Raw genomic sequence first — 24,112 nt, forward strand, 5'->3', positions numbered from 1 at the left:
TGGACATCAGTGTCATAACTGACATGTTTAACATTGGGCCAATACATTACCAGCAAGAAATTACCAGCAAGTAACTCCTTTTCCAGGAGTTACATCTGCACGTCCCACCTGTGTTTTTTGAGGACAGGTGGCTCAGCACTGCCTTAAAAGCAAAAGAAGCTGGATCCCTTTATGACATTTCAGTACAAGCAACTGAAATCCCCAGAACAAGAAGTCATACTCTGTGCGTAGGAGAAGCCAGCTACACCCAGGACAACAAGCAACCCCTCCTTCCACCAAACCTTTTCTAAAGCTGCCATTTGGGAAAGAAAAAAGGATGCTGAGTGGCATCTATCTGCAGCTGCTCCAAGAACACAGAAACGTGGTTTGAATATAACTTCCAGCTTAAATAGGACTCAGAGTGTCTGTAGTGAGATGCTAACTTGTAAGAGTCACTTTTAAGAGTCCATGGGAGCCCCTTCATTTTGTGTACAGGAGTGAAAAAGTTGTTCCAGATCCAGCAGACAGCATATCAATCCACCAAGAAAGCTGGGAGCCAGTATCAGTAAATCAAAGTGTGCCTTTCTGTTAATACTCTCTCATATGTTCTCATTTTATACATCCCTTCACCCAGTCAGAAAGTAGCCCTGGAGTATTTAGCTCCATTCAGGGATAGCACTGCCATGTATCAAAGTGTCAGGAGACCCACCAGAGATGAAATCTGTCCTACTGCTCTCAAACCACAAAAATCAATTTTGTCAATGCCAGTGGTTACGGACAAACCGGCTGTGCTGCTGGCATCCCCCTCGGTGTGGGGTAGCTCCAGGGTGCAGCGCACCAACCCCACCAGGCGCTCCCTCTCCAGCCCTCTCTGCACGCAAAGGGCAGCTGTGCCTCCCGCTGCCACTGAAACCTAAGAGCTGCCGCGCTGGGGACTTGCAGGCACGATGGCTTCTGTGCTCACCTATTGCTGTAAGTTCAGCATTTCTACAGCAAGGCAGCTTCCTGCGCAGAAAAATATCTGCGCTCTTTTTCATGACCTCTAAAAATGGGGTCTCATTTCATCTTCCCAGGCAGCTGCGGAGAGCGGCAGCTGGTGCGGAGCAGCAGGGAGCGGCCTCACGCAGAGACACTTTAAGTCGATGGAAAAAAGCCAGTGCCTCAAGGCCAGGCTTTCAAAGGTATTCACAGAGAGCCAACCAGTGGGATTCCCAAAACTGCTCCACCAGGCAAACTCCTCCCCGCCTGACCCTGCTGCATCCATCCAGCAGATCCGGAGTAAAATGGTTAGGGACAGAATCCTAAAAAGTGGGGTGAAAACTCCCAGGATTTTCACACCATTGTTTTATGTTTGTGGCACCTTCCACAGCTTAATGGGGCAGGTGCTCCCCTACAGAACAGTGCCTGCCTGCTACTGAGTCCACACTGTATGCGAACACAAACAGAGCATCGTTACCATGATGTACTAGCATGGAACACCACACGCACAGGACACGGCTGCAATTCAGAGCCCACGCCGAAGCTGGAAATTAACTACCGTTTCCCCTCAATTAAATCTGAGGATCTGGCATCCCAGGAATATCATCGGCATGCAAGCTTTTAATCTTCCATGTACCTCCACAGGCTGCATGAAGTGCTTACACAGAAAAGCTGGAACAATGCTGGTGTCTGAACCATGACACACAGAGCAAAAGCTGAGCTGCCCAGCACTGGGAGAGTTTCCCCTGCCACCATGGAGAGTCACCGTGTCCCTGCACGGAACAGGCACAGTGCCCGGCCCACCGGTCACACTATGCAAATAAATAGAAGGAGAGGAATCAAGCCTCTTTTATTTTAATAGCCGTACATAATGAAGAGTATCTTTATCTGGTACATGCGTTTATCCCAACATTCAGATGAAGAGGGGAAATTTTCACTCCTTTCAAACGACTGTGGGACAGGAGTTAAACTACAGGTCAAAATGGCACTCAATATGCTGGCCTGAGAACAATACTTCTCATTCAAATCCACAAGCCAGCCACTTGCACTAGTCATCCCCAGCAATTAATCCCCCACGAAACACGTTTGATTAAATCTTTTCAAGCAAATCCTTTGCTTTGCTTTTGTTAGTTCACTTCTTGTCAACATCTATTAAAATATGCCTTTAATTCTCCCACAATCTTAAAAAACACCGATTCCACTGTCTTCAACTTTAATCAACTGTATGGCCGGCATTTTTCATTTCATAATAATGTGCTGTTTGGAATTCAAGAGGCAGGCTCAACATCAATCATTCGGCAAGAATTTTTCCACTGCAATAAATATGCAAATGAGGAAAGCCAGTCAGTCGTATTTCAGGCCCGACTTGCTAGTGTTTTAAAAAAGACACAAATTTATTAATTGCCGTTGGCCAGCGGAATCCTATTACTTTGGGCATTGATTACAAAGCTGTGTGAGTGATTATTGTGCAACTCGCAGGCTATCCAGGCATGAGGAAAAATTATTAAAGCAAGGCAGAGATTATCAACTCAGAATAACAATAAGCCTTAACATTTTAGGCCTCTAACTTCTTCAACAAAGAATTACGCCAGAGCTCCAGTGTATCATAATTCTGAAGTCTGTCAGTATTACTTTTGGAGCTTGCTCTATATTCCCAACAGCAGAGCAACATTACCAGCCAGGAAAAGGCGGGGGGAATTCCTCCAGGTATTGCATCTTAAACACAGGGCTTTGGACAACAGCTTTTCTGTAATTCCCGCTGCATAACTAACCGTAGGAGCAACAACATGGTGCAGGCAGGACTATCACTATCTTCAGATAGTGAACATCCTGGTGCCCCAAACCCAAGATGGCACAGAAGCAGAAGGCTACTGATAAGCATCAGACAGAAGCTACACCAGCCAGCCTAGAGCCCTCTGGCAGCAGAGAGTGATCTGATTTTTTTTAGAGGTGGTATAGTTACATACACATTTCTCACGCACTTAAGCTGAATCCTAGCACAAAGCACTTGTAAATCTGTACAGGTCATTTTAGGGAATTATGGGAGTAACATTCCCTTCACGCTTCCCAAAACACCAAGATTGTGGAATTTTATCAAATGACAGTAGGAAAAGGTCGACTTTTCTGCCAATTGCAATAAAAAGGTCTGCTCCACACCGAAGGCCCAATTTGCTGGTTCCATTGGAATGCAAATGATGCAAAGCCTTTGCAGAGGGGAAAATTGTATTCCTTCAGCACAAAGGAGCCAATGCTGCAAACCTCTTTCACACAAGCAGTTCAACTGACTCCCAAAGAGTTACAGAACAGACTCAATTTAGCCCTTTCACTCTAATATGACTGCATTTGACAGTAAGGACAACAGGATCAGACACAGATGAGTTTGCTAAAAGTAAAGAAAATAACTAGATGCAACAACAGAATAAAAGGTTTGGTATTCAAGGATTTTATTAGTGGGGACTGGGGGAGGGGGAAAGCTGAGAAGGGAAAGAGAAACACTTCCATGAAGTTCATGCTCTACTGATTTGCCTCAACCATCATCTCCTGATATCAGTCCAAACCAGGGAGGGGATGGGGCTTGTAAAAATGAGATTTATAAAAACTGATGTTTTACATTACTGTAAATGTAAAGAAGCTGACAGCATGCATTCCCGTCTCTGCGAGGCAGGAATCCCCAAGTACATATGCAAGAATGAGAAAGGAAGAGGAAATGTGAAATTTCATAGTTATCTAGATATTAAGGCCAGAATGGAACATTAGCCCATCTAGACTGACCTCTCCACATAATACCAGGCCATTAATTATATTTATCATGACAAGCACCGAGTTTCCATCTCAAGGTAACCAATTGCCAATTAATCCGAGTTAGCTGACATTTGCACATGCTTGTCTGGATGCTCTGCAAGCCTTTGTTTCCCTGCATCTTTTTTGTGGAGTATACAAGCTAACATGCACAAGTATTTAGCTAAACTCAATTTAATTAGCTACTAATTATCCTGGGAAGCTCAAGTGTAGGCAAACCTATTTGATGTGCTTTAAGTGTGGTGTAATCCCATGGTCCAGAGTTTGGCTGTACGGGATCAACAACTACGGACTCTCCTACCATTTCTTGCACAAGAATTCATGACAGCTTTAAAGTAAACCTCAAACGCCAATAGTGTCCAACACGTATGGCTATGGAGACAACCTACAGAATGGGAGCATTTCCTTTTTACCACATCTGTACAAGAGAAGCAGACAAAAATTCCGCTCAAAAAAGACTAAATACCACACTTGGCACTCAGTGAGGAAGGGCAAGAGGGTTTTTTTTTCTGGAAAAAAAAGCCCCAAACTATACGTGAAATAAACATCCAGCACTTCTCCACTACCTCCCACACAGAATTTCTGAACAATTCACAGACAGTAACAAGAAGTCACAAAACATTTTCCTGGGACCTTGCAAAGCCCAAATTCTGCACATGCACAAAACATCACACACCCCCATTACCAAACCAAACACACACGAACAACAACAGATCTCCAAAACCAAGACCTGTGCCTTTGTCTAAAGCGTCTCACTTTGTATCTCTACCATCTCACTTGCTGGCACATATGCAGAACGGCCAACCGTGAGCCCAGGAGTGTATCACCCTTACTGACCCCAGTTTTTACTAAAAGCTCTCAATGGCACAGGATCATTACAGTAAAATTTCTAGAAAAGGCTCCAATTCATTCATTTATTTCAGTTGAGAGAAAAGTCTTCATTAATGTCAACAGGCTTTGGCTCAGTCCCAAAAGGAGTTGAATAGATTCTTCATTAGATCAGAGAGGAAAGGTGAAATTTGGGGACACCTGCATCCACATCCATTTAAATCAAATTCAACCCTGCATGAATCGACAAGCATGATGTTTTTTGTATTCATAAAGTGTCTAGACTAATACAATTCAATTAAAATGAACTACCAGTTTTAAGTGGGCTAGATCTGATCACAATAATTTACACTCAGGCTTGAAACTCAGTTCTGCTGTCACACATTTGTGCAGGCTCCCAGTAAAATCTTCAAAGCAAGAATATATTTAAGTCCATGATCTTGCCTAGCACCAATTAATCCTGTAACTGCTCTGTGCCTCTGGAAACTGTGTAATCTCCCTGTGCCTCAGTTCCTCCCCCACTCCCCTGTGACACCTACCCTGCTCTGTACTAATGCATTATCATCTCCAGATGTACGTATGGATGCATTTTAGTTTTAAAAGTAATCCACAAATACAGATGATAACAAAATTATCAGTGAATTATTGGCAGCCGATTCCTGCAGGCTTCTCCGAAAAATCCGGAGCCTGTGTCAACAAAGCACATTTCATCTGACAGCTTTTCTCCTACCAGATGTGTAAAACGACAACCAGGTGCAGCCAAGGAGCGAGGCAGAGGGTGAGCCCATCAGACAGAGCATGCTGCACAAGTGGAGAGGAGGATGCGTAGAAGTAAACAGGTTCTCCAGTACCTAAAGCAGGCTTATCTTATTCAAAGTTAGTCAATGCTTAATGAGCTTCTTCGACATGACTTACCTGGATGTTGTACAGAAGGTAGTTACTACTTTTTTTAAGGACCAGGAATCAGAGGAACAGAACCCAGCAAAAATCCTCTATTAAAAAGACACTGAGAACCAACAAACAAACATACACTGAAGAGATACTAAATAGAATCTCTCCCAGTGTTGAGTCCCTTTTCAGCAAAATATTACAGAACCAACTCAGAAGAAAAGAAAGATACTAAGTGTTAAGCATTTATACAGCAATGTTTAATATGCAAGAATGTAAAACCAGAAAACACATGGCATCTTTGGAGGTCTCCTGCTGGCAATGAATGTAAGTGGGATTCTTAATCACATCCTTAAGAGGCCTCATCCACAAATGTGCTGTTCAGTCACAAGCCACAGATATTTGTCACGGGAGCAGTTAACCAACCTGGCGTACCAAGAGCCCAACTCAGGCAATTACTAGAAAGGTCCACACAGCTCCAGGTGGAAGCATAGTCCTTTGCCAGCACTCTGGCTACAAATGCACCTATCTCCCCCCCCAGAAACAGACTTTTCTGGGTCAGGAAAAGTGTTTGCCTGGACCTCACATTACAGGAATAAAAAAGTCAGCATCTCCTTCATCTCCCGGAAGACAACAAATGCCCAGCCTTGTGCAGTCCCAGGCAAGTCCTGCAAAGTTCTGGAAGTGCTCCTTTTGGCTCTACTTTTTAATAAAACAGGATTAAACAGCAACCTCCAGCTAGCTGCACCTCAGACACGTAACACCTTAAGGGTAACTAATAACTAAGCAATATGTAATACAATTTATCCAGCAACTGACTCTGAGCTGAAGAAACTGGCTATGGTAAGATTATTCATATAAGGATTGCTTCCTACAAACTTTCCACATAGCTCACACTCGTTTCCCTTGTTTCATCTTTCCACATCTTTCTTTTGAATAAATTTTCTTCACAGCACCCCATTTAAAACACATGTTGAAGGATGTAAAAGTTGCACGCGGTCTACCATTCTGCAGTCCACACTCAGTATGGAGAAGGAAGGGCAGGACTGGGAACCACTGTTCAGGCAGCAACTGCCATTTCCTATTTCAAGGTGTAATTGCACCCCTAGAGCGGCCACAAAGAAACACGCTATCTGCAACACCATACAGGCTGCAAGGAGCACTGCTGGTAGGATACTGGTCTCCATCACTGCATTTAACTTATTCCCAAGAGGCAAGAATGCACTATTCTACTGTCCTCAGGCCCTGGTGCAGTCTGCTTCTAGAGCGAACAAGGTCACGGGCTGCAGCATCGCTCATCAGCCTGCTGTGCTAACTGCAGCACTCTTCAACGCCCTGACTCCAATACAAGCTCATCTCTTTTGTGAGCCCAATGCAACAATTCTTCTGGAGGAATTTCAAAGGGGATACCACAGAAATGCTCTGTAATGGGGGAGACAATGTTTTTTCTGGATAATGCACCCTCCTTGGACACAAGGAACACTGGTATTGTGTTCCATGCATGGATGCAATGCCACTAGCTCGCAGCCACAGAGGATGTCCATGGATGAATCGTCTAGGGTAACATCACAGTCATCAGGAAAATAAGACCTAGCTGACTACAGGGAATACAAATCAAAGTTCAAACATCACTGTCAGTTAAGAAAAGATGCACAAATTTCAGCAGAATTTAAAAAGCTGTATACAATTCTGTATCTATTAGCAGTAGACAAGGCACTGTGCTGAAAAGTTCAGGCCGCTGCTAGGCAGAGCTCACTGCTGCTGCTCCATTAAAACATTAATAATCCAAGCAGGTTTGGGGATAATGGCCTTGCAAGCACATGGAGCATTTAATTTGATTTTTTTTTTATTTGATTCACTTTATTCAAGTTTATTTTCTTATTGATCACAAACCTTTGTATAACTTCTCCACAGCTCTACAAAGTGTAAATAACAGGTAATTTTTGTTGTCCCCACTTTCTGTTCCTTCAGCAAGCAAATCCATTCTTACAGACCCTGCATATCTACTTTTACCAAAACCAGCATTTTCTCCATTTCTCCATAACAATTTATCTCGAGCTTATGCTGAAAAATAGAAATGCAGGATTCCAGTATTTTCTCTTAATCCACTGACAGATTAAGTCAAAGCAAAAAAACAACCAACCAACCAACAAAAAACCACAACCACACAAAAATTCAGCCAGTAGTGTACATTTCAGGGACCTATTGAACTCTTGGAAAGTGAAAGCATATACATATGAAAACATATACAACTACTCGTCCCTCTAAAGTCTTGCGATTTCCACCAGCATCTTGCCTTCCGCAAGATCCTCACCCGAGTTCCCCTATGTTTTTAACTCCTCATCTTGCCAACTAAAAACTTAAAATAACATATTACACTATTTAAAAGCTAGATTTCCCAGCTCTTTTTGTGGAGCATAAATTACTAGTCACTGAAAAATTCCCAGCTTAGTATTTTTAACCAGAATTATAAAGAGAAAGTAATTAAAATAGCAGAAACAGAGCTACATGACTGTATCGGGAAGCCTAGCTACCCAGGGCACATAGAACAATAGCTTCTAGCCTTTCTCGATTGAGAGATACCATTTCTTAAAGCTCCTGCTGCCCCCCTGCCCCCCAGTTAGCTGTGAGGGTTTTGTCACTGTATCAAGATTTAACATAACAAGCCTCATACCTAGGAACTGTTAATTCCTGACATTGGATGTGGCTTCACTAATGTTGCTTCCACCTCTTCTTTGGCTCTTTCTTGCCCTTGAGGTAATTTTTGGTGACATTTTCATGAAATCCACTCCTAACCTTCCTCCCCCTTGAAAACATACACAGAAATATGAATGGCAGGCATGCAATCTGTGCAGAGACACAGCACAGAAACTTGCACCTTGCACTCTTTTTCTATGTAAATAATGCAAGGATCCTGCGGGAACATGCCAGGGATTGGAATTTTTAATTAATGGGTCTCTTTAATGTGCAAATCAGGAGCAGATTGCAAATTCTGACTTGCATTGATTATGAAAAACATTAATTGAACGTGCAAGACCCCAAACAGAGGCAACATCTCAAGCCCTGGACTAGACTGGAAGATACGGTGCAAGAGAATACAAATGTATCTTGGAGAAACAGACCACTCCAGGCAGCAGCATCTCAGACACGTAAGCTGTGGGAGTTCACGTGTGCAGTGCATTAAACGTTAAACATTTGCACCACATTCCCGCATTCAGCGCACAGCCACTGTGATTTCAGTATTAAAAACCATTCAGACTTTCTCCATGGATGCAAAACAGAAATAAACATGAGCTCCATGACCACAGTTCGGTCTCCAATTTGTATGTAAAAAGGGGTGACAGAAAAAAATCTGGAATATAATTAAAGATTAAAAAAAAAAAAAAGGAAAGAAAAAGTAAGACAGTGCAAACAAAGCAATGCTGTCTCTTTAAACAGAAATTCATCCTATATAAATTATGGCCATAAACTTTTCCTGCAGTGCAGCCTAATTAATTCTTGTTCTATACACAAAGGGAAATGCTGGGTGACAAATGGGTGTGAAGCCTGAAAGCTGCCAGGTCTGCAAAACATTTTCTACTTCAATTTATAAGCAATTTTGCAGTAAATCATCCACCAGAACCTGAGATCTCAGGAATCCAAGACTGTCCAAAGCACACTGTATCATTTGTTTTTTAAAAATTATTTCATAAAAGATTACAAAAATAATAAATCAAACACTTGAGGTTTTGTAACCTCCAATCTCAAAATTTGGAAAACATGCACGACCTTACCATTTTCACTCAGATCTGGCTTTAAAACTGCAAATTCTGTTGAGCATTGCTGTCTACTCTTTAACACAATTATACTCAAACCCTCAGGGAATTTCCCTACCACCACTGGCTGCATCAAGGGTTGTCACAAGTGGGAGATACCAAAGAGGCAAATACTCGAAGGACCATTTTCCATTTCAAAAAATTCTTCCTTCCTGTGAGCATAGAGCAGAAATTTCATGAGAAATGGAAGGACTTGGGATAAGTCACTGAAAGCATTTGGGGCAGCTTTCAAAGACATGCAAGGGACTTGTCCAGGGCCTCAGAGAGACCTGGGTGCCAAGACCTGTCCGTGCCATCCTGCCTTCAGCTGGCTATAGTGTACACCCAGAGTCAGGACTTTTGGCACCAAATGCTTCGTGCAACTTGAACGCGAAATCATTTCCATGTACTCCATGAAGGTGACTGAAAGCACGCCAAATGTATTTTCTGGATTTGGAAAGAAGTGCTGAGGCTTCCCTGAAAGAAGAGTATCATCCAGTCCAAAACAGTGTCAATGTCACGATTATCTCAAGATTCAGTACTTACGAAGTCCTCTCTTCCACTCATCTTTTAAACTTTCTCCTGCACAGTTCTTCTAATTTTTCCAGCCTGAGGAATGGGATCCTACCCATAAGCTGGTAATGCAACTGGGATGAGAACTCAGGAGTCCACAAATGTTCACCCAGCCCATTACATCACTGTTCAAAATCGAGTAAAAAAAAATTTGTTTTTATAGAAGCCACTACACCAAACCACTTGATCAGCTAAAAACTAAGACTTTTACTGGAAGGTGATTTATAATAAGTGAGATTTTTTTTCCCCTTCTTGTAAATCGAGGTGCATCAATTCATGAAAGAACTTTAAATGTATCATGATGTATATTTTCAGAAAGGACTTTGTTTCACCTCCTGAACCAACAGGTCACAGCCCTGTTATCCAGGCAGAAGCTCTGTGAGTGACAATGTAACACAGCTCAGACTGCCCACCAGGTAAAGCTCTAGCTGTCGATTGGACATGAGTCCCTCTCACAGCGCCCAACACAGCAAACTGAGAGAAATGGGTCCTTGCCACGTAACACCAGCTACACCCCCTAGTCTTTCATAAGATCTTCACATATAAGTTTACTCCTTATTTCATGTTTGGCACTTTGTAACTTCTGCAAAGAGCATCTTTGCAAGGCAGTGAAAGGTAGCTGCACTGGACAATAGCGTAGCTTATAAAAAATTACTATTTATTGTAACCTACTTTATGTAGAGTTCCAGATTTAATTAAAATATAAATATATAAGTAAAAGAAGGAATATAACTTTCGTCCCTTAGAAAGCGCCACAGAACACTAAACAAGTGCAGTAGTAGAAGAATGTTCCTACATTCATTATTTTCTGGTCTGTCAGTCCGAGCACTTCCTCTGCTGAATTTGCACAGGTCCATCCAGCTTTATTTTCTTGCTGTCTTTACAGATGAAATACAGAACATGAACCCAGGCTACCAGAAACATCAGAGTGTACCAAGGCAACTTTCCTGTTCAGATTATGAGAAGAGGGTGGGCAGGGAATCACTGAGCAGTTATTAACAGTGGATTTTCCTTTAGTGTTCTGGACAACTGAGAGATTAGCCTCTCTGCTGTACCGTGTACAGTATTATACTCCATGTTCTTGGATGTATTTTGCTTATGGGAAATATCAAAATGTCAACCATTGTTTCTGTTAAAGGTCTTTAATGATATTGCATTTTAGACCTGTAATGAAACATGGTGCTCAGTGCAGTTTGTAATGCATCTCATTAAATACATTAATAACATGTATTTCACTGAAAGGTCAGCTTAGTATTGTTGGGAGTTTGCCTTTCTTTCTTTAATCATTTCATTTAAAGCAGCAGAGCTAACTTTAAAATATAAACTATCTCATCTGCTCTAACTGCAGATAAGCTGATTAGCTGCCATGTTCAAATCAGGCGTAAGCTGTAAGACGAGTCAAAACTTGGTGTAGGGGCAAGATTCAGGGTCAAGTTCAATGATTGTGGAAGTTCCTAACCCAGTTTTAAGATGACTTGTGCCAGCCCAGGCCAAAATTTCTCCACGCACAGGTATCGCTACAGCACGTACCGACTGGCACGGTGTGGCTGAGTGGATATACAACCACAGCCAGGCAGATGGCCCCAACGCACCTCCAGCCTTTAACATGAAAGGCTGCAGGCACCACTATGGTGTTTCCTACCAACTGGTTCCCATAAGGGAGCCTCTCGTGACGCTCCCCAGGGTGCTCACCTATGGGGCTCAAACGTTGTGGGAAGTCCACAGTATCTCAAGATTGGGAATGAAGAAATAGAAGTGGAAGGGATAACCACCCTGGCAAGCTTTAAAATGCTACTGAGCTTATCTTTATAATTCACAAATCACTGGAAGAATATCCTATGAAGTTCATTAATTTCTGATCAGTGTGATCAGAAAAAAGAACAAACTGTGCTCTGTAAATACTGTCATCTGTCTGGGTTTTGACAGAAAATAACATGTCAGGGAGGAATGGGCACCAACCGATACCTGAAGTAGTTAGCATTTATTCCTAAGGATAACATACCAGACATTTATCTCCCTGTGGATTTCCTTAAGACTAGAAAAAAAGGCGTCCAATCCTAAAAATTAAATAGACCCACAACACACTTTTATGGGGTTTTTGACTACTTTGCACTTATCAAGTGGAGCATGCACACTGTATTTGCCATATTGGAGAATCGAGTACAAACTTCATCAGTTTGGTATCATTAATAGTAATCCTAAAAAAACAAACAGAAGCAGCAGCTCCAAGCTGAAAAGATATTTGCTGTTGATCAAACAGCACAGGCCCTCTCCTTTGTGCTACATTACTCCTGGTTAGGGCAAATCTTTGTATTCACTGACCCAGCACAAGATTGGTACCACAAGGTGTCTCTGGACAAAGAAGCATCCTAACGCGGCACCCAACAGCAATAACCAAACCTATTATTTCTAAGATAGAGCACAAACCAAATTTGATAAGCAAGCTAGAAATCACAGCAGGACTTGAGCTGAGACTAACCAACAACACGTAAGTGATGACAGGCCACCAGCAGAGATCAACTAGGCATATACGCACACGGGTGACAGGAGACATTTTCTTTGGGGTAGCAAACAGTTTTTGGTTTCTGTTTGCACAGTATCTAATTAATGTTTAAGGCAATACAAACCAACAGCTAATACTAAAGACATGCAACCCAAAGCCCTCACTTTCCCCCACAGGCAAAACATACTGGCTACAGCAGTCTAACCAAAGTAGAAAGGTTAAAGAATTCTTACAGTTCTCGACGGCATTGTCAAATTCTTGTCCACCTTCCTTTCTGAAGATTGGGTAGGTATCTGGCTGTGGAAGCCGGTTGACTGTCATGAGTGCCTTCTGCATCTTGATTCTCCCTTCCAATAATTGATCCCACAGTGCTTCATAACAAAAGAGAAAATAAAACAATTATTCAGCAAGCCAAAGCATTTGCTCCTTCTGAAGGAGCTGCTGACTTAACAGCACAGGCCCTCTCCTTTGAGCTAAATTACTCCAGGTTAGGGCAATTCTTTGCATGCGCTGACCCAGCACAGAATTGGTACCAGAAAACGTCTCTGGACCAAGCAGCATCCCACCCTATGGTCCTGACTGCAATTCTCTGATCCATCCCTTTGTTTTACTGTTAAAAGGACATTCTGCAAGTGGAAGTTTGATAGTTTAATAGGACAGATAGGAAGAAATTGCATTCAATATTATATTTTGAAAAGAAACAGAAACAGTATCAGCATCATTGCACAGCACTACTAGCGTAGGATGTCCCCATCCCACAAATATATTCAGTACTGGTTCAATTAAGCCAGTGGATAAATGCACTTCATAACATGAGATTTTGCAGCAGCAGTGACATCAGCTTGCACAGCAGATTTGGCAGAACATTTGCAAATGACTAGGGCTGCTGTAGCATGCACATGCAATATGCTAACAGCATGTTAACATGGTGAAGCGGTTCCTAACATGGCCAGTTTCTATAGTGTCAGCAAGGTGAAAGTCTTGTCAAAACACAAAGCAAACATGCACAAACCTAGCTGGTTCCTCACAGCTTTTCCCTTTTCTACTTCTTCATCCTCTTGTCCTTTTGAGAATGTCATCACACCCCCATCATCTTCACTGTCTTTGGTTTCCTTTATATCAATGTGGTTTTCACTCCCATACTCCTCCTCCTCACTTCCTTCTTCCATGCTGGAATCGTCATCATCTTCCCCTTCACTGCTTCCTGTATCATCCATCCCCTCTGTAAACTTCTCAAAGTCTGTGATATTCTGGAAACTTAACTTCGATGCCTTAGCCTTGACAGACAGATCTGTCTCCTCATCATCTTCCAAGTCATCCTCCTGGTCACTGCCAGCACTGCTGGGCTTCTCCTTTGTTTTAGTGCCTAAGCTGTCATCCTCTTCTGAATCTTCGCTGCTGCTGTACCATTCATCTAATGCTTCTTCAGCTAACAATTAAAAGGGAAAAAAAATTATTTGCTTACCAGCAGAATGTGCCACTTTTGTAGGATGCATCATCAATAGCTAATGGTTTGGGCTACTTGAGCTCCAAATTCCATTTTATTTGGGTATGATGCTACTCTTTGTTTTGGCTAAAAAATGGAAATGCAAGGCCATATTCACAAAAAGATCTCAGCTCACATTTTCTGCAGCCACGATTAGTAGATCCATGGCTCAGCTTTCCCACTAAACAATGACATGATAAGCAAACAACATGGTCAGAATTTGCTATATGCATTTTTAATATAAGAATCTGTATATACTTGCAGTCCCCAAGATATATTGGCTTAAAAATGGGAGCTGTTTCTTTTCCTCCACACAATGTCCAGTCAGTGCATGAACCTCACCTTAAACTTAGTCACACTCTTTCCTCAATTTATAGAAGTGACCTCCTCTTTAGGATTTCCCTTTCCCTCAGGCCAAAAAATACAGCCTGAATTCTGGAAAGGCACTTCAAGATGTCCAACTTCATTGTATCTGTTTATTGCCCTGTAATGGGAACCTTAAGTTTGTCGCCTCAGTTCAACAGACAGCACTAGCTCAGTTAACATGCCAACATCGAATTTTGATTAGTCTGTTGAAAAGGGGAAAGAAATGAGATTTCTTACCAGATCCTTCTTCAGACAGAGCATCACCCCAGAGTTCTTCCCTCAAAGCTTTGCGAGACGTAGCCTTTCCACTGTACCTTTTATCAGCTTCCAAGAGAGATGCTGAAACTTTTTTTCGTATGTTACCAACAGGCAAAATGTCATCTGCAGTTTCATCCTCAAATTTGTCAATCACTTTAGCAACTGTAGCTGTGGGGAAGAAAAAGAGAGGGAGGGGTGTCTAAACTGAAGAGAGCTTCAAATTACAAGTCGCTGCAGGAAGGGGCCACGGAAAACTCCTCATGCGCTACAAACGAACAGGTGAGCTGGGGGGCAACACGGCCTCACATGAAAGTCTGATTTTTGGGTTTTGAGAGGGAGCAAAGCTCTTTCCTGCTGGGCAAAGGAAAGCCAGTACACTAATTTTCTGCAAAGAGGGAAAGGTTGCTGGGGAATCAAAGGCAGAGAAAAAGCCTCAAAGCTGGGTTTTGTGTAGATCAACACCAGCCCGGCCTAGGAACCACTGAGGAAAGTAACACTTCAGACTTAGCAGAAGAGATAAGACAGCTCTAAGGGTATTTTCCAGAAAACATCTTGTGACCTCTCTGCAGCCAAAGGTGTTCTCCCACCTGACAGGTTAATCTTTGCAGGAGAAAGGGAGATGTTAACGGACCAATTTAAACGCCCCTCTCAGTGCTCTGGACTGCTCTGTCTACACACTTGGTACCACAGGGCTCACCCACAATGCAGAGATTGATGTTTATTAACAAACGCCAAAAAAATCCTGCTGATTTTTTTTTTTTAATGAATATTGCCTACATTTACACTTTCTTCCCTGACTCCTCTTTATTTCAAAGAACGCATATGAAGTGCTAAACAACCTAGACTTATCTAAGCCCTTCCACGGATTCACAAGGGTCTCATGAGAAGTAGAGTCCTCCAGGTGAAGGGCTCAACGAAGCTGGAATGCCTTCACTCACTTCACGCTTACAGATTAAAAGAGGCAATTCAGATGCACTTTGACCTCTTGCTATACATACAAGCCATATAAATATGTCAACATTTTAGAAAGCCTAAACAGATAAATTAATTTCACTGTGGTTATTAATCTCTTTCATACCCATCTTCTCCAAGACAGAGGAATAGGACAGTCCAGCAAAGAAAACACATCATACTGTACTCCCTCCCTATTTTCATTCATGTGCAAGACACTCTGTATGCAAAATTACAGGGTTAGCTTTGTTCAACCAATTGAGTGATCCAACTGGCTGAACATCGCTAAGTGCTCTTTTAATGTGTGTTTGGAAATGTTAATGCCTCACATACAGTGTTTACTTGAAGCAGAAGCAGGGGGAAAGGAAAAAAACCTCCTGCTCATAACCAAAGCAACAAGATCTGGTCTAAATATTGTCACTCCAGGTACAGGAGGATGGTGAGATGCTCAGCACCAAGGAATGACCAGGCAAGAGGGGCAGATGCAGAATGACCTGTGACGTTCGACGGATCTTCTGGCCTTCTCAGTCTTGGCACCACTAAAATCACAGAATCATTTAGGTTGGAAAAGACCTTTAATATCACCAAGTCCCACCGTTAACCCAGGACTGCCAACTCCACTGTTACACCATGTTGCTAACACTACATCTACGCCCTGTATGAAGTCTGAAACTAAACTGTGATTACTAAAATGGGAAAAAGCCTTTGCTAACTACACTAATTTCCTCAGGGGTTACTAAAACGTTGCTTGCAAGATACTACTGCTCTCATACATGCTTGTATAGCAGAACCAGGGTAGCTGGCACAACGTTTACCACGACTTGTGCCTCGCACCTCCTAAAGCCAGGCGCTGCCTGCATGTGACGGTGAACTGGCTATCTCAAGAGGCGAGGCACCAGCCTGGAAACCTCGAAGATGACACCGCCACCTACATGTCACGGGGAACGGGACGAAACGTCTCAAAAATCACAACTAAGGCAAAACGAGGTCGATTAAAAATGTAAATTGACAACTGCTCACTGGCAAGTGTCAAAGGACACAGGTGCGGTGCGCTGCGGCCTGCTCGGGGCATGGGGTGTGCCGAGGGGGCTGCCACCACGCGCCGCGCCCCAGCGGGGGAAGCACTCCTGCCCCGGCGCTGTGCCTTTATGGCTCTTTCCCTGGCAATTTCCAGCCGGATCCACTCCCCGGTCTGGCCCCGCACAGCCTGGCCTGCTGGGAGCCTGCGTGGTGCTGAGGGGGCACCAGCCCCTGAGAGAGCCCCGATCCCCGAGGGAGCCCCCTGAGGGAGCGCCGGCCCCCGAGGGAGCCCCGATCCCTAAGAGAGCGCCGACCGCTGAGGGAACCCTGGCCCCGCCGCAGCCCCACTCCCGGGCTCCTGGCGGGCGGGGGCGGCCCGGGGCTGGGGGCGCAGCGGGGGGAGCGGCCCCCGCCCGCGGCTGACAGCGATGGAGGAGGCCGAGGGGCTGAGGGGGCCCCGGGCCTGGGCCCAGCGCCGCCGCGGCACCACGTGCGGCAGGTCCTGGCGGCGCCCGGGCCGCCCCAGCCCGCCCCCGCCAGCCGCGGGCGTTAAAGCCTCCTCCCAGACCTCCCTCACCTTCCTCCGCGTCGTCCTCGGGGTCGCGCAGGCTGGGCCGGGGGTCGAGCAGCTCCTGCAGCTGCTGCGCCAAGGGCGCCGCCATCTTCTCACGGGAGGGCGGGCGAGAGGGAGGGGCGGGGCCGGGGCAGAGCGGAGAGGCGGGACGGGGCCGGGTCCTAGCGCCCGCCCGCCCGACGGCAGCGCAGGGGCCGGGGTCCCGGGGCCGCCGTGGCTGGGGGGGAGCCGGCCCAGCGGGCCGCGGGGCTTCGCCAGGGGCCGCCTTGCCTCAGGCGGCCCTCGGGGCTGAGGTGCCCAGCCAGGGAAAACAGCGATAAATAAAATTACCCGCCTCAATACTGCCCTGGTACTGGTGCAACAGCAACGCTCTGCTGTATAGTTCCGAAAACTGCAAGTATTTCTTTTAAGTCAGCGTTGCACTTCTTTTAGCGCCACTGGCTGCACAGAACTGAATTAATAACTGAATTAACGAACTCCTTGTCCCGTAGGGTAATGTGTGGTGGCCGAAGGCTGGGTCCCTCGCCTGCTGGAGGGCAGGTGCTTCGGCGAGCCCCAGGCCTTGCACACTGGTTACACCAGGTGGATCCCTACACCAGGGTTAGTCATGCCAGGTGGATCCTTACACCAGCCTTAGTTGCACTAGGGTTAGTTACACCAGGTGGATCTTTACACCATAGTTAGTTATACCAGGGGGATATTTACACCAGGTGGATCCCTACAGCAGGGTTAGTTACACCAGGTGGATCCTACGCCAGGGTTAGTTATACCAGGTGGATCCTTACAGCAGGGTTAGTTACACCAGGTGGATCTTTACACCATAGTTAGTTTTACCAGGTGGATCTTTACACCAGGGTTACTTACACCAGGTGGATCCTTACAGCAGGGTTAGTTACACCCAGTGGATCCTACGCCAGGGTTAGTTACACCAGGTGGATCCTTACACCAGGGTTAGTCATGCCAGGTGGATCTTTACACCAGGGTTACTTACACCAGGTGGATCCTTACAGCAGGGTTAGTTACACCTGGTGGATCCTTACAGCAGGGTTAGTTATACCAGGTGGATCCTTACAGCAGGGTTAGTTACACCAGGTGGATCTTTACACCATAGTTAGTTTTACCAGGTGGATCTTTACACCAGGGTTACTTACACCAGGTGGATCCTTACAGCAGGGTTAGTTACACCCAGTGGATCCTACGCCAGGGTTAGTTATACCAGGTGGATCCTTACAGCAGGGTTAGTTACACCAGGTGGATCTTTACACCATAGTTAGTTTTACCAGGTGGATCTTTACACCAGGGTTACTTACACCAGGTGGATCCTTACAGCAGGGTTAGTTACACCCGATGGATCCTACGCCAGGGTTAGTTATACCAGGTGGATCCTTACAGCAGGGTTAGTTACACCAGGTGGATCTTTACACCACAGTTAGTTTTACCAGGTGGATCTTTACACCAGGGTTGCTTACACTAGGTGGATCCTTACAGCAGGGTTAGTTATACCAGGTGGATACTTACAGCAGGGTTAGTTACACCAGGTGGATCTTTACACCAGGGTTAGTTACACCAGGTGGATCCTTACACCAGGGTTAGTTACACCAGGTGGATCCTACGCCAGCATTACACCAACCTGGATGAGTCCATACCAGCACCCAAAGCTCCTGGGGCACTTCTGCCAGCCGGGGGTTGGGAGCAGCAGCGGCCGGGTCGGAGCAGTGACCAGAAGGTTCTCCGGGATCTGCCAGGCGGCTTCTCCTGGCCCTTAGCGGACGAGGCGGCCCTGGAACACACGGTCGGGGCTGGCAGCGGGAACAGCAATGGGGGCTGGCGCGTGTTTGTGACAGGGGAGCCAGGACCCCAGGCAGCATCACGAATCGGAGCTGCAGGGGTGGGTCTGCACTTGAGACCCCCCATGCACCGCCCCAGGGGTCACCCTGCCCCCCAGGATCTGGGCTTTGCACCCCCCGTGCCCAGGTGTGTGCCGGCAGCCACCTGTGAACGTGAGCTGGGTGCCGGCCTGAGCCCGGCTGGGGATGCGCGCCACAGGCAGCTCGCCCACCCCCTTCTTCTCAACGCCGAGGCTCTTCCCCACTCCTCATCTGCTGTTGAAATGCTAGAAAAATTAATCCGGACATGATTTCTAATTAGAAGGCAGGGAGGTGCGGGCCAGGCAGCGGCGCAGCAGTGTTCAGTGCAGGCAGCTTTCCTACAGAGGGCAGAGGAATATCATTAATTACCATCGCCGCCAGCAGCCCCTCACTGCGGCCCACCAGCGACAGAGGGACCAGGAGAAAAACCCCAACATCTCCCCCACTTCCCACGCACTCCACAATTCTCCCAATCCAACTGTGTGATACCATGTACTGGGAAGACAATATACAGTTCAATTTATAGAAAAAACAATGTTTACTGAAAATGCACCTTCTCATGGGAAACCAACCCTTGGATTTTATGCTGTTAAGTATTTCAATCCTATTTCAACTTTATTTTTGTAGTTTGTATTTATGTTATCACGGTCTGATTGACAGCTATAATGTTCTGCATTATATATTATGTGGGTTTGCCATTGCTCCAGCAATGTGAAATTAAGCGCTGTTATTTATTTTTTTTACTAAGGCATGGCTTTATAAAAACACAAAGCTTATAAAACAGGAGATGTGTACAGTGTGTCTTTCCTGGCTTGGCTTCTAGTTTTCCTTTTTTTTTCTTGGAGCTTGTAGGTATTTTGTTTCCAGAGTAAAAGATGCCAATATAAACAAAAGGAGGAGCCTGAAGAAATAAATCTGTAGAAAATTAAGTAGCAGAAACAAGTGCTTACCTTAACATTTACTTAGGAGTAACTAACTGCTCACCTAACCAAAGAACTAGTGCTGAGACACCACCCCGCCCCCTCCCCGCATAATTGCATTTTCAAGCCCCTGCATTCTTACAGAGTGAAAAAGGGATGTTTTCTAACCTAACAAATAGTAAATAGCCCTGCTAATAAAGGGAGAGAGGCTTTTAGTGATGGTTAAATAAAACATAACCAATATAATTAATAAAAAAACCACAGTGAGTCGCATTAGTCCTTCAGTGTGCAAAAAAAAGGGCTTCTTGAGGTCGACTGCGTTTTTGCCACTCATGCCGATGAGGATTTCACCCACTGAGACAAGCGGGACAACAGTTCAGTATAAATCCCAAATCCAGCAATGCATTAAAATTCAAAAACGTACAGCTGGAAACTCGAGGGCTTCTGGCAGAGCTTATAAACCCGTTTCTTTTCTGTCCTGCACCCATCGCCAGCATCGGCGCAGAACAGGGGTGAGGGGCAGAGGCAGGCTGCGCCCCGACCTGCACAGCCAGCCCCCTCCCCTGCACGAGCAAGGGGGACCCGCATGCTGGGGCTTGCTCAGGTTGCCCCAGCACTGCTGATGGGCACTCAAACAGCTGCAGGAGCTGTTAATTCAAATTTTTTTATAAGGAGAGCCAGTCCATATACACCAACATCAAACAGAAAATGCAGCATACGGAAGTAATGGATTGTTAAAATATGTCACCAACAGAGGCTTCTTCTTTGCTCTTTATTCTCTCTCTCTTGCCTTTCACTTAGCAGGGTAATTAAATCAGGCTCTCAGGCTCAGTTTTAATTTCTAGTTCACATGCCCTCAAACCATGCTGCCATGGTCTGGACTCATAATCATGTAGGGGAATATTTGTACAAAAAAATATATCAATACATTTTGATTTGAGACGATCATGAAAGCCTTTCTATGTATCGCGGTACATTCTGTAAAACCCTCTGCCTGTTTATAAACTATAAGCAGAAGCCATCAAACTAACTGACATCATTGCTTTGGCATTTTCCTTCTTAATTTTACTTTTTCTTTACATGCTTGTTTGCTAAAATGGAAATAACAGCCTAAACACAGAACAGGTAAACAAGTGAATTTTCAACAGCCTGTAGTACAAAAAAAAAAAAAAAAAAAGCGCACTTTTAATTTTTCGCACTCAGCTTCTTTTGCTCCTGTGTATTTGTGGAGCTTGTCATCGTTTAGGAAATTGTCAGATTAGATGGTAGCTTTGGCAGTGAAAGACCGTATCGTCTTTGTGTGTCTGTGTAATTACAGGTTATTAATACGAATCCATTTTTCAGAGCATTTCTTTACTTAAATATATAAATAAAGAAACGTGTTGGAAATGTAAAGCCATTCAGACACCACCACCGAGTAATTCCCTGCTCCTCCGTGTAACCTGTGTTCAGCGGCACCTGGCGCCGGGTCCCTACCTTGGCCAGCAGAGCAGTAGGAACGAGGTGGGCTGCAGGCACCGATCTGCGACGGGATTCCCATACAGATCCACGGGAATTACACGCGCCAGAGTCGCGTCTGCTGAATTTAATTGAATTGCATTATCAACGGCAGAATTTGACCCATATACAGAGGACTGCATGCCGTCCAAAAATAGCTATGAGCCGGAGCTGAGCTTATCTTTCCAACACTTTGGCTAGCAAATGTAATTTTCCAAACCAGCCTTTTTTTTCATTTCAGCCATGCTGTTTCATTTAAGATTTTCTTTTTAAATCAGCAACACAATTTGTCAGATAAAAAGAGAAAAAGGAACAGGAAAAATTTGGGGAGCAGCAGCAAAAAGCATACATTAAACCTATCCACTAAATAAATTACGTAACAGGAATTTTTGATTATGTACCTAAAAAACCACTCTCCTTATAAATATTTATTACTATTTTTCTCCTGTGTTTTTATTTAATTGAATATTTCTGGCAGCCCTAACCCATCACTCGTTCAAAATCCACAATTGTTTTAAAGATTTAACCAACCCTTAACGGTTCTTACATCAAAACATATAATGAATATCATGTGTCTGAATAGATGCACAGCCTAAAGATGCTTCCAGCAGATAAGAATTTTAAAGGCCACCTAGAGACAATTTAAAAACTAGAAGAAAACCTTTTATAGGCAAAGACAAAAAATAATCTATTCTTCATCCACAAGACAAGCCCTCCCCGTGTGCACTGTCGTGCACACAGCCACGCGGGCACCCAGCCGTTCTTGAAATGCTGAGCACCAGCACCACGCAAGGCAGCACCTGCCGTAAGCATCGCTCCCAGCAATTCCCCGCAAACCTCGGCACGCGGCTCGCTCCAGCTCTCTAGGAGTTGGGGTGGGGGGTGGGGGGGTGGTATGTTCCAGCTCACGTTTACGGTCTGTGCTGCATGACGATTCTCACGCCGTAGAGACCTTTCAACAAAATCACGCTAGACCTGTCCTGCAAACTTGGGCTTCCTCGATGAGCAGAGCTAAGTATTTCATTCCAAACCACGTGAGAGACCGTCAGCCTCTGGGAAGGTTCGGATTCTGCAGGAAGCAAGCTTGTATTAAAGCCAATCAGGGGGAAAAAAATAATTAATTCTTACATTTGCCAAAAACGCTCTCTAAAGAGTGCACCAAGTGCCGTCAAAGCAGAGCTGCTCCTGAATTTGAAGGCAGCCTGGAACAGAAGAGTCAGGAGCGACCACTTGTGCCCCTGGTCCCCAGGAGCCTCATGCAGGCGGCCAAGGGGATTCTCTGGGAACTGGACTGTGATATGCAAAACAAAACCAGCTACGTGCATCATTCTGTGATCCTACACATGAGGGGTGACAACACTGCAGGAGAATCAGTTGCCCTCAGAGTAGCACCCTTACTGTTCCACTTACAGCAACGCCAGGGACAGCCAGCCATCTGAAGGCAGCTAACCGTAAGGCCGCGTTTACTCTTCAATGTCTGCATCACAATTCTGCATTTAAAGAACGAAAAACTCTCCAGACAACAAACTCCTCTTTCTAAGCATGACCCCATGCTCTATAGCTAAAAGCACCACAAATACCACTGAAAAAGAAGCAGAAGATAGCAATCCCAGAAGGATTTATAATAAACAAATATTTTTAAGGGTCCCGTTAATTTCATGTATAACTTTGTGGATTTTCTGATGGCATGAGGAATGCTGAACACCCCAGTGCCACAGCAGACACAAAGAAAAGACCTTCCAGAACCAGCTCCAGCATCGCAATTCCCTGTTCCCAGCTCAACAGCCTCAGCAGCATTTAAGGATATGTATCAATTGTTTAATCTTAATATATGTGAATCTATCTACTAGGAGTAGTAACAGAAAGGGAGACTGCAAAGGCTTCTGTTTAATATTGTAAGAACATGCAAAGCTTAAATGCAACATTCTTGCTCAGGAAAAAAAACCCAGACTATGGCCAAAGGAATCGCTCCTGAGAGGCCACTGCAGTACCTGCCGCTTCCTAGGATGGCAAAAGCACGTAGATCACCACGGATAGAAATTTCTGAGTTATATTTATTTATAGATTTGTATCGTGTACCCGTCACTCAGCATCTGGGTACACATACACATATTAAAATAACATACATCATTTGTCTACAAATCGTAATTTAAGTACGTTCTTACTCCTGGGATGCAGATCTTTGCGGATGCCCTACCGTTCCCCAAGCAAAGGCCTGAGTGAACAGGGACCAGCAGTGGCTGGAGACGAAGGGATAGGGCAGAGAGGAGCATCACGGCGGGGGCACCCAGCGTGCAACCCCCTTGGGCCAAACGCCAAGCTGTTTGAACACTGGGAACTCACCGTCCTTCAAAACATTTCCTTCGTCTAGCTTAGCTGGGAGGAATAGTACTTACAGTATTTGCCTTGTGCCTTTTTCCTAGCAAACGGCCTCACACGCAGAGTTTGCACAAGTCCTCAGCCTCGCATGGTTAAAGCCCACTCGTGTCCCACAGGGGCAGCAGGAGGGGGCCGGTGCGGGCTGCACCTTCTGCTGGGGCACAGCACCCCGGTGAAGGTCACTGCCACCCGCTGCAGCCCAGGAAGGAGAGATCAAAAGAGAGTAATCACTTTAAAACCGCGTTGGAAATGACATTGCGCATCCCTACGTTGCCCACCCGTGCTCGGCAGCCCCATCCGCGCGGGTTTTCCAGGCCCCCCTCCCGCAGCCCCTATTCACCCAAGGAACGGCGCCGAAGTCAATGGAAACGCTCTTGTAAACAAGGACTTACAAGAACCCAACGTGACAATGATTTCAAAGGCAGTTTTGACTGTGCAATTGTTGCTGGAT

At 45.0% G+C, this 24,112-nt stretch overlaps 1 protein-coding gene across 1 annotated transcript in view; it reads right to left on the reverse strand.

Moving 5' to 3' along the window:
• Positions 1 to 17,105, reverse strand: part of AATF (apoptosis antagonizing transcription factor) — a 55,596-nt gene extending 38,491 nt beyond the window's left edge. The window contains exons 1-4 of the mRNA XM_056341630.1: positions 17,001 to 17,105; positions 14,432 to 14,620; positions 13,355 to 13,771; positions 12,576 to 12,713 (exon numbers count right to left, since the gene is read on the reverse strand). Of these exons, the coding sequence (XP_056197605.1) occupies positions 12,576 to 12,713; positions 13,355 to 13,771; positions 14,432 to 14,620; positions 17,001 to 17,085 (829 nt within the window). The 5' untranslated portion in view covers positions 17,086 to 17,105. The remainder of the gene's footprint in view (positions 1 to 12,575; positions 12,714 to 13,354; positions 13,772 to 14,431; positions 14,621 to 17,000) is intronic.
• Between the last annotated feature and the right edge of the window lie 7,007 nt (positions 17,106 to 24,112).

This window comes from Falco biarmicus, chromosome 1, assembly GCF_023638135.1.
Source record: "Falco biarmicus isolate bFalBia1 chromosome 1, bFalBia1.pri, whole genome shotgun sequence".
Taxonomy (NCBI): Eukaryota; Metazoa; Chordata; class Aves; order Falconiformes; family Falconidae; genus Falco; species Falco biarmicus.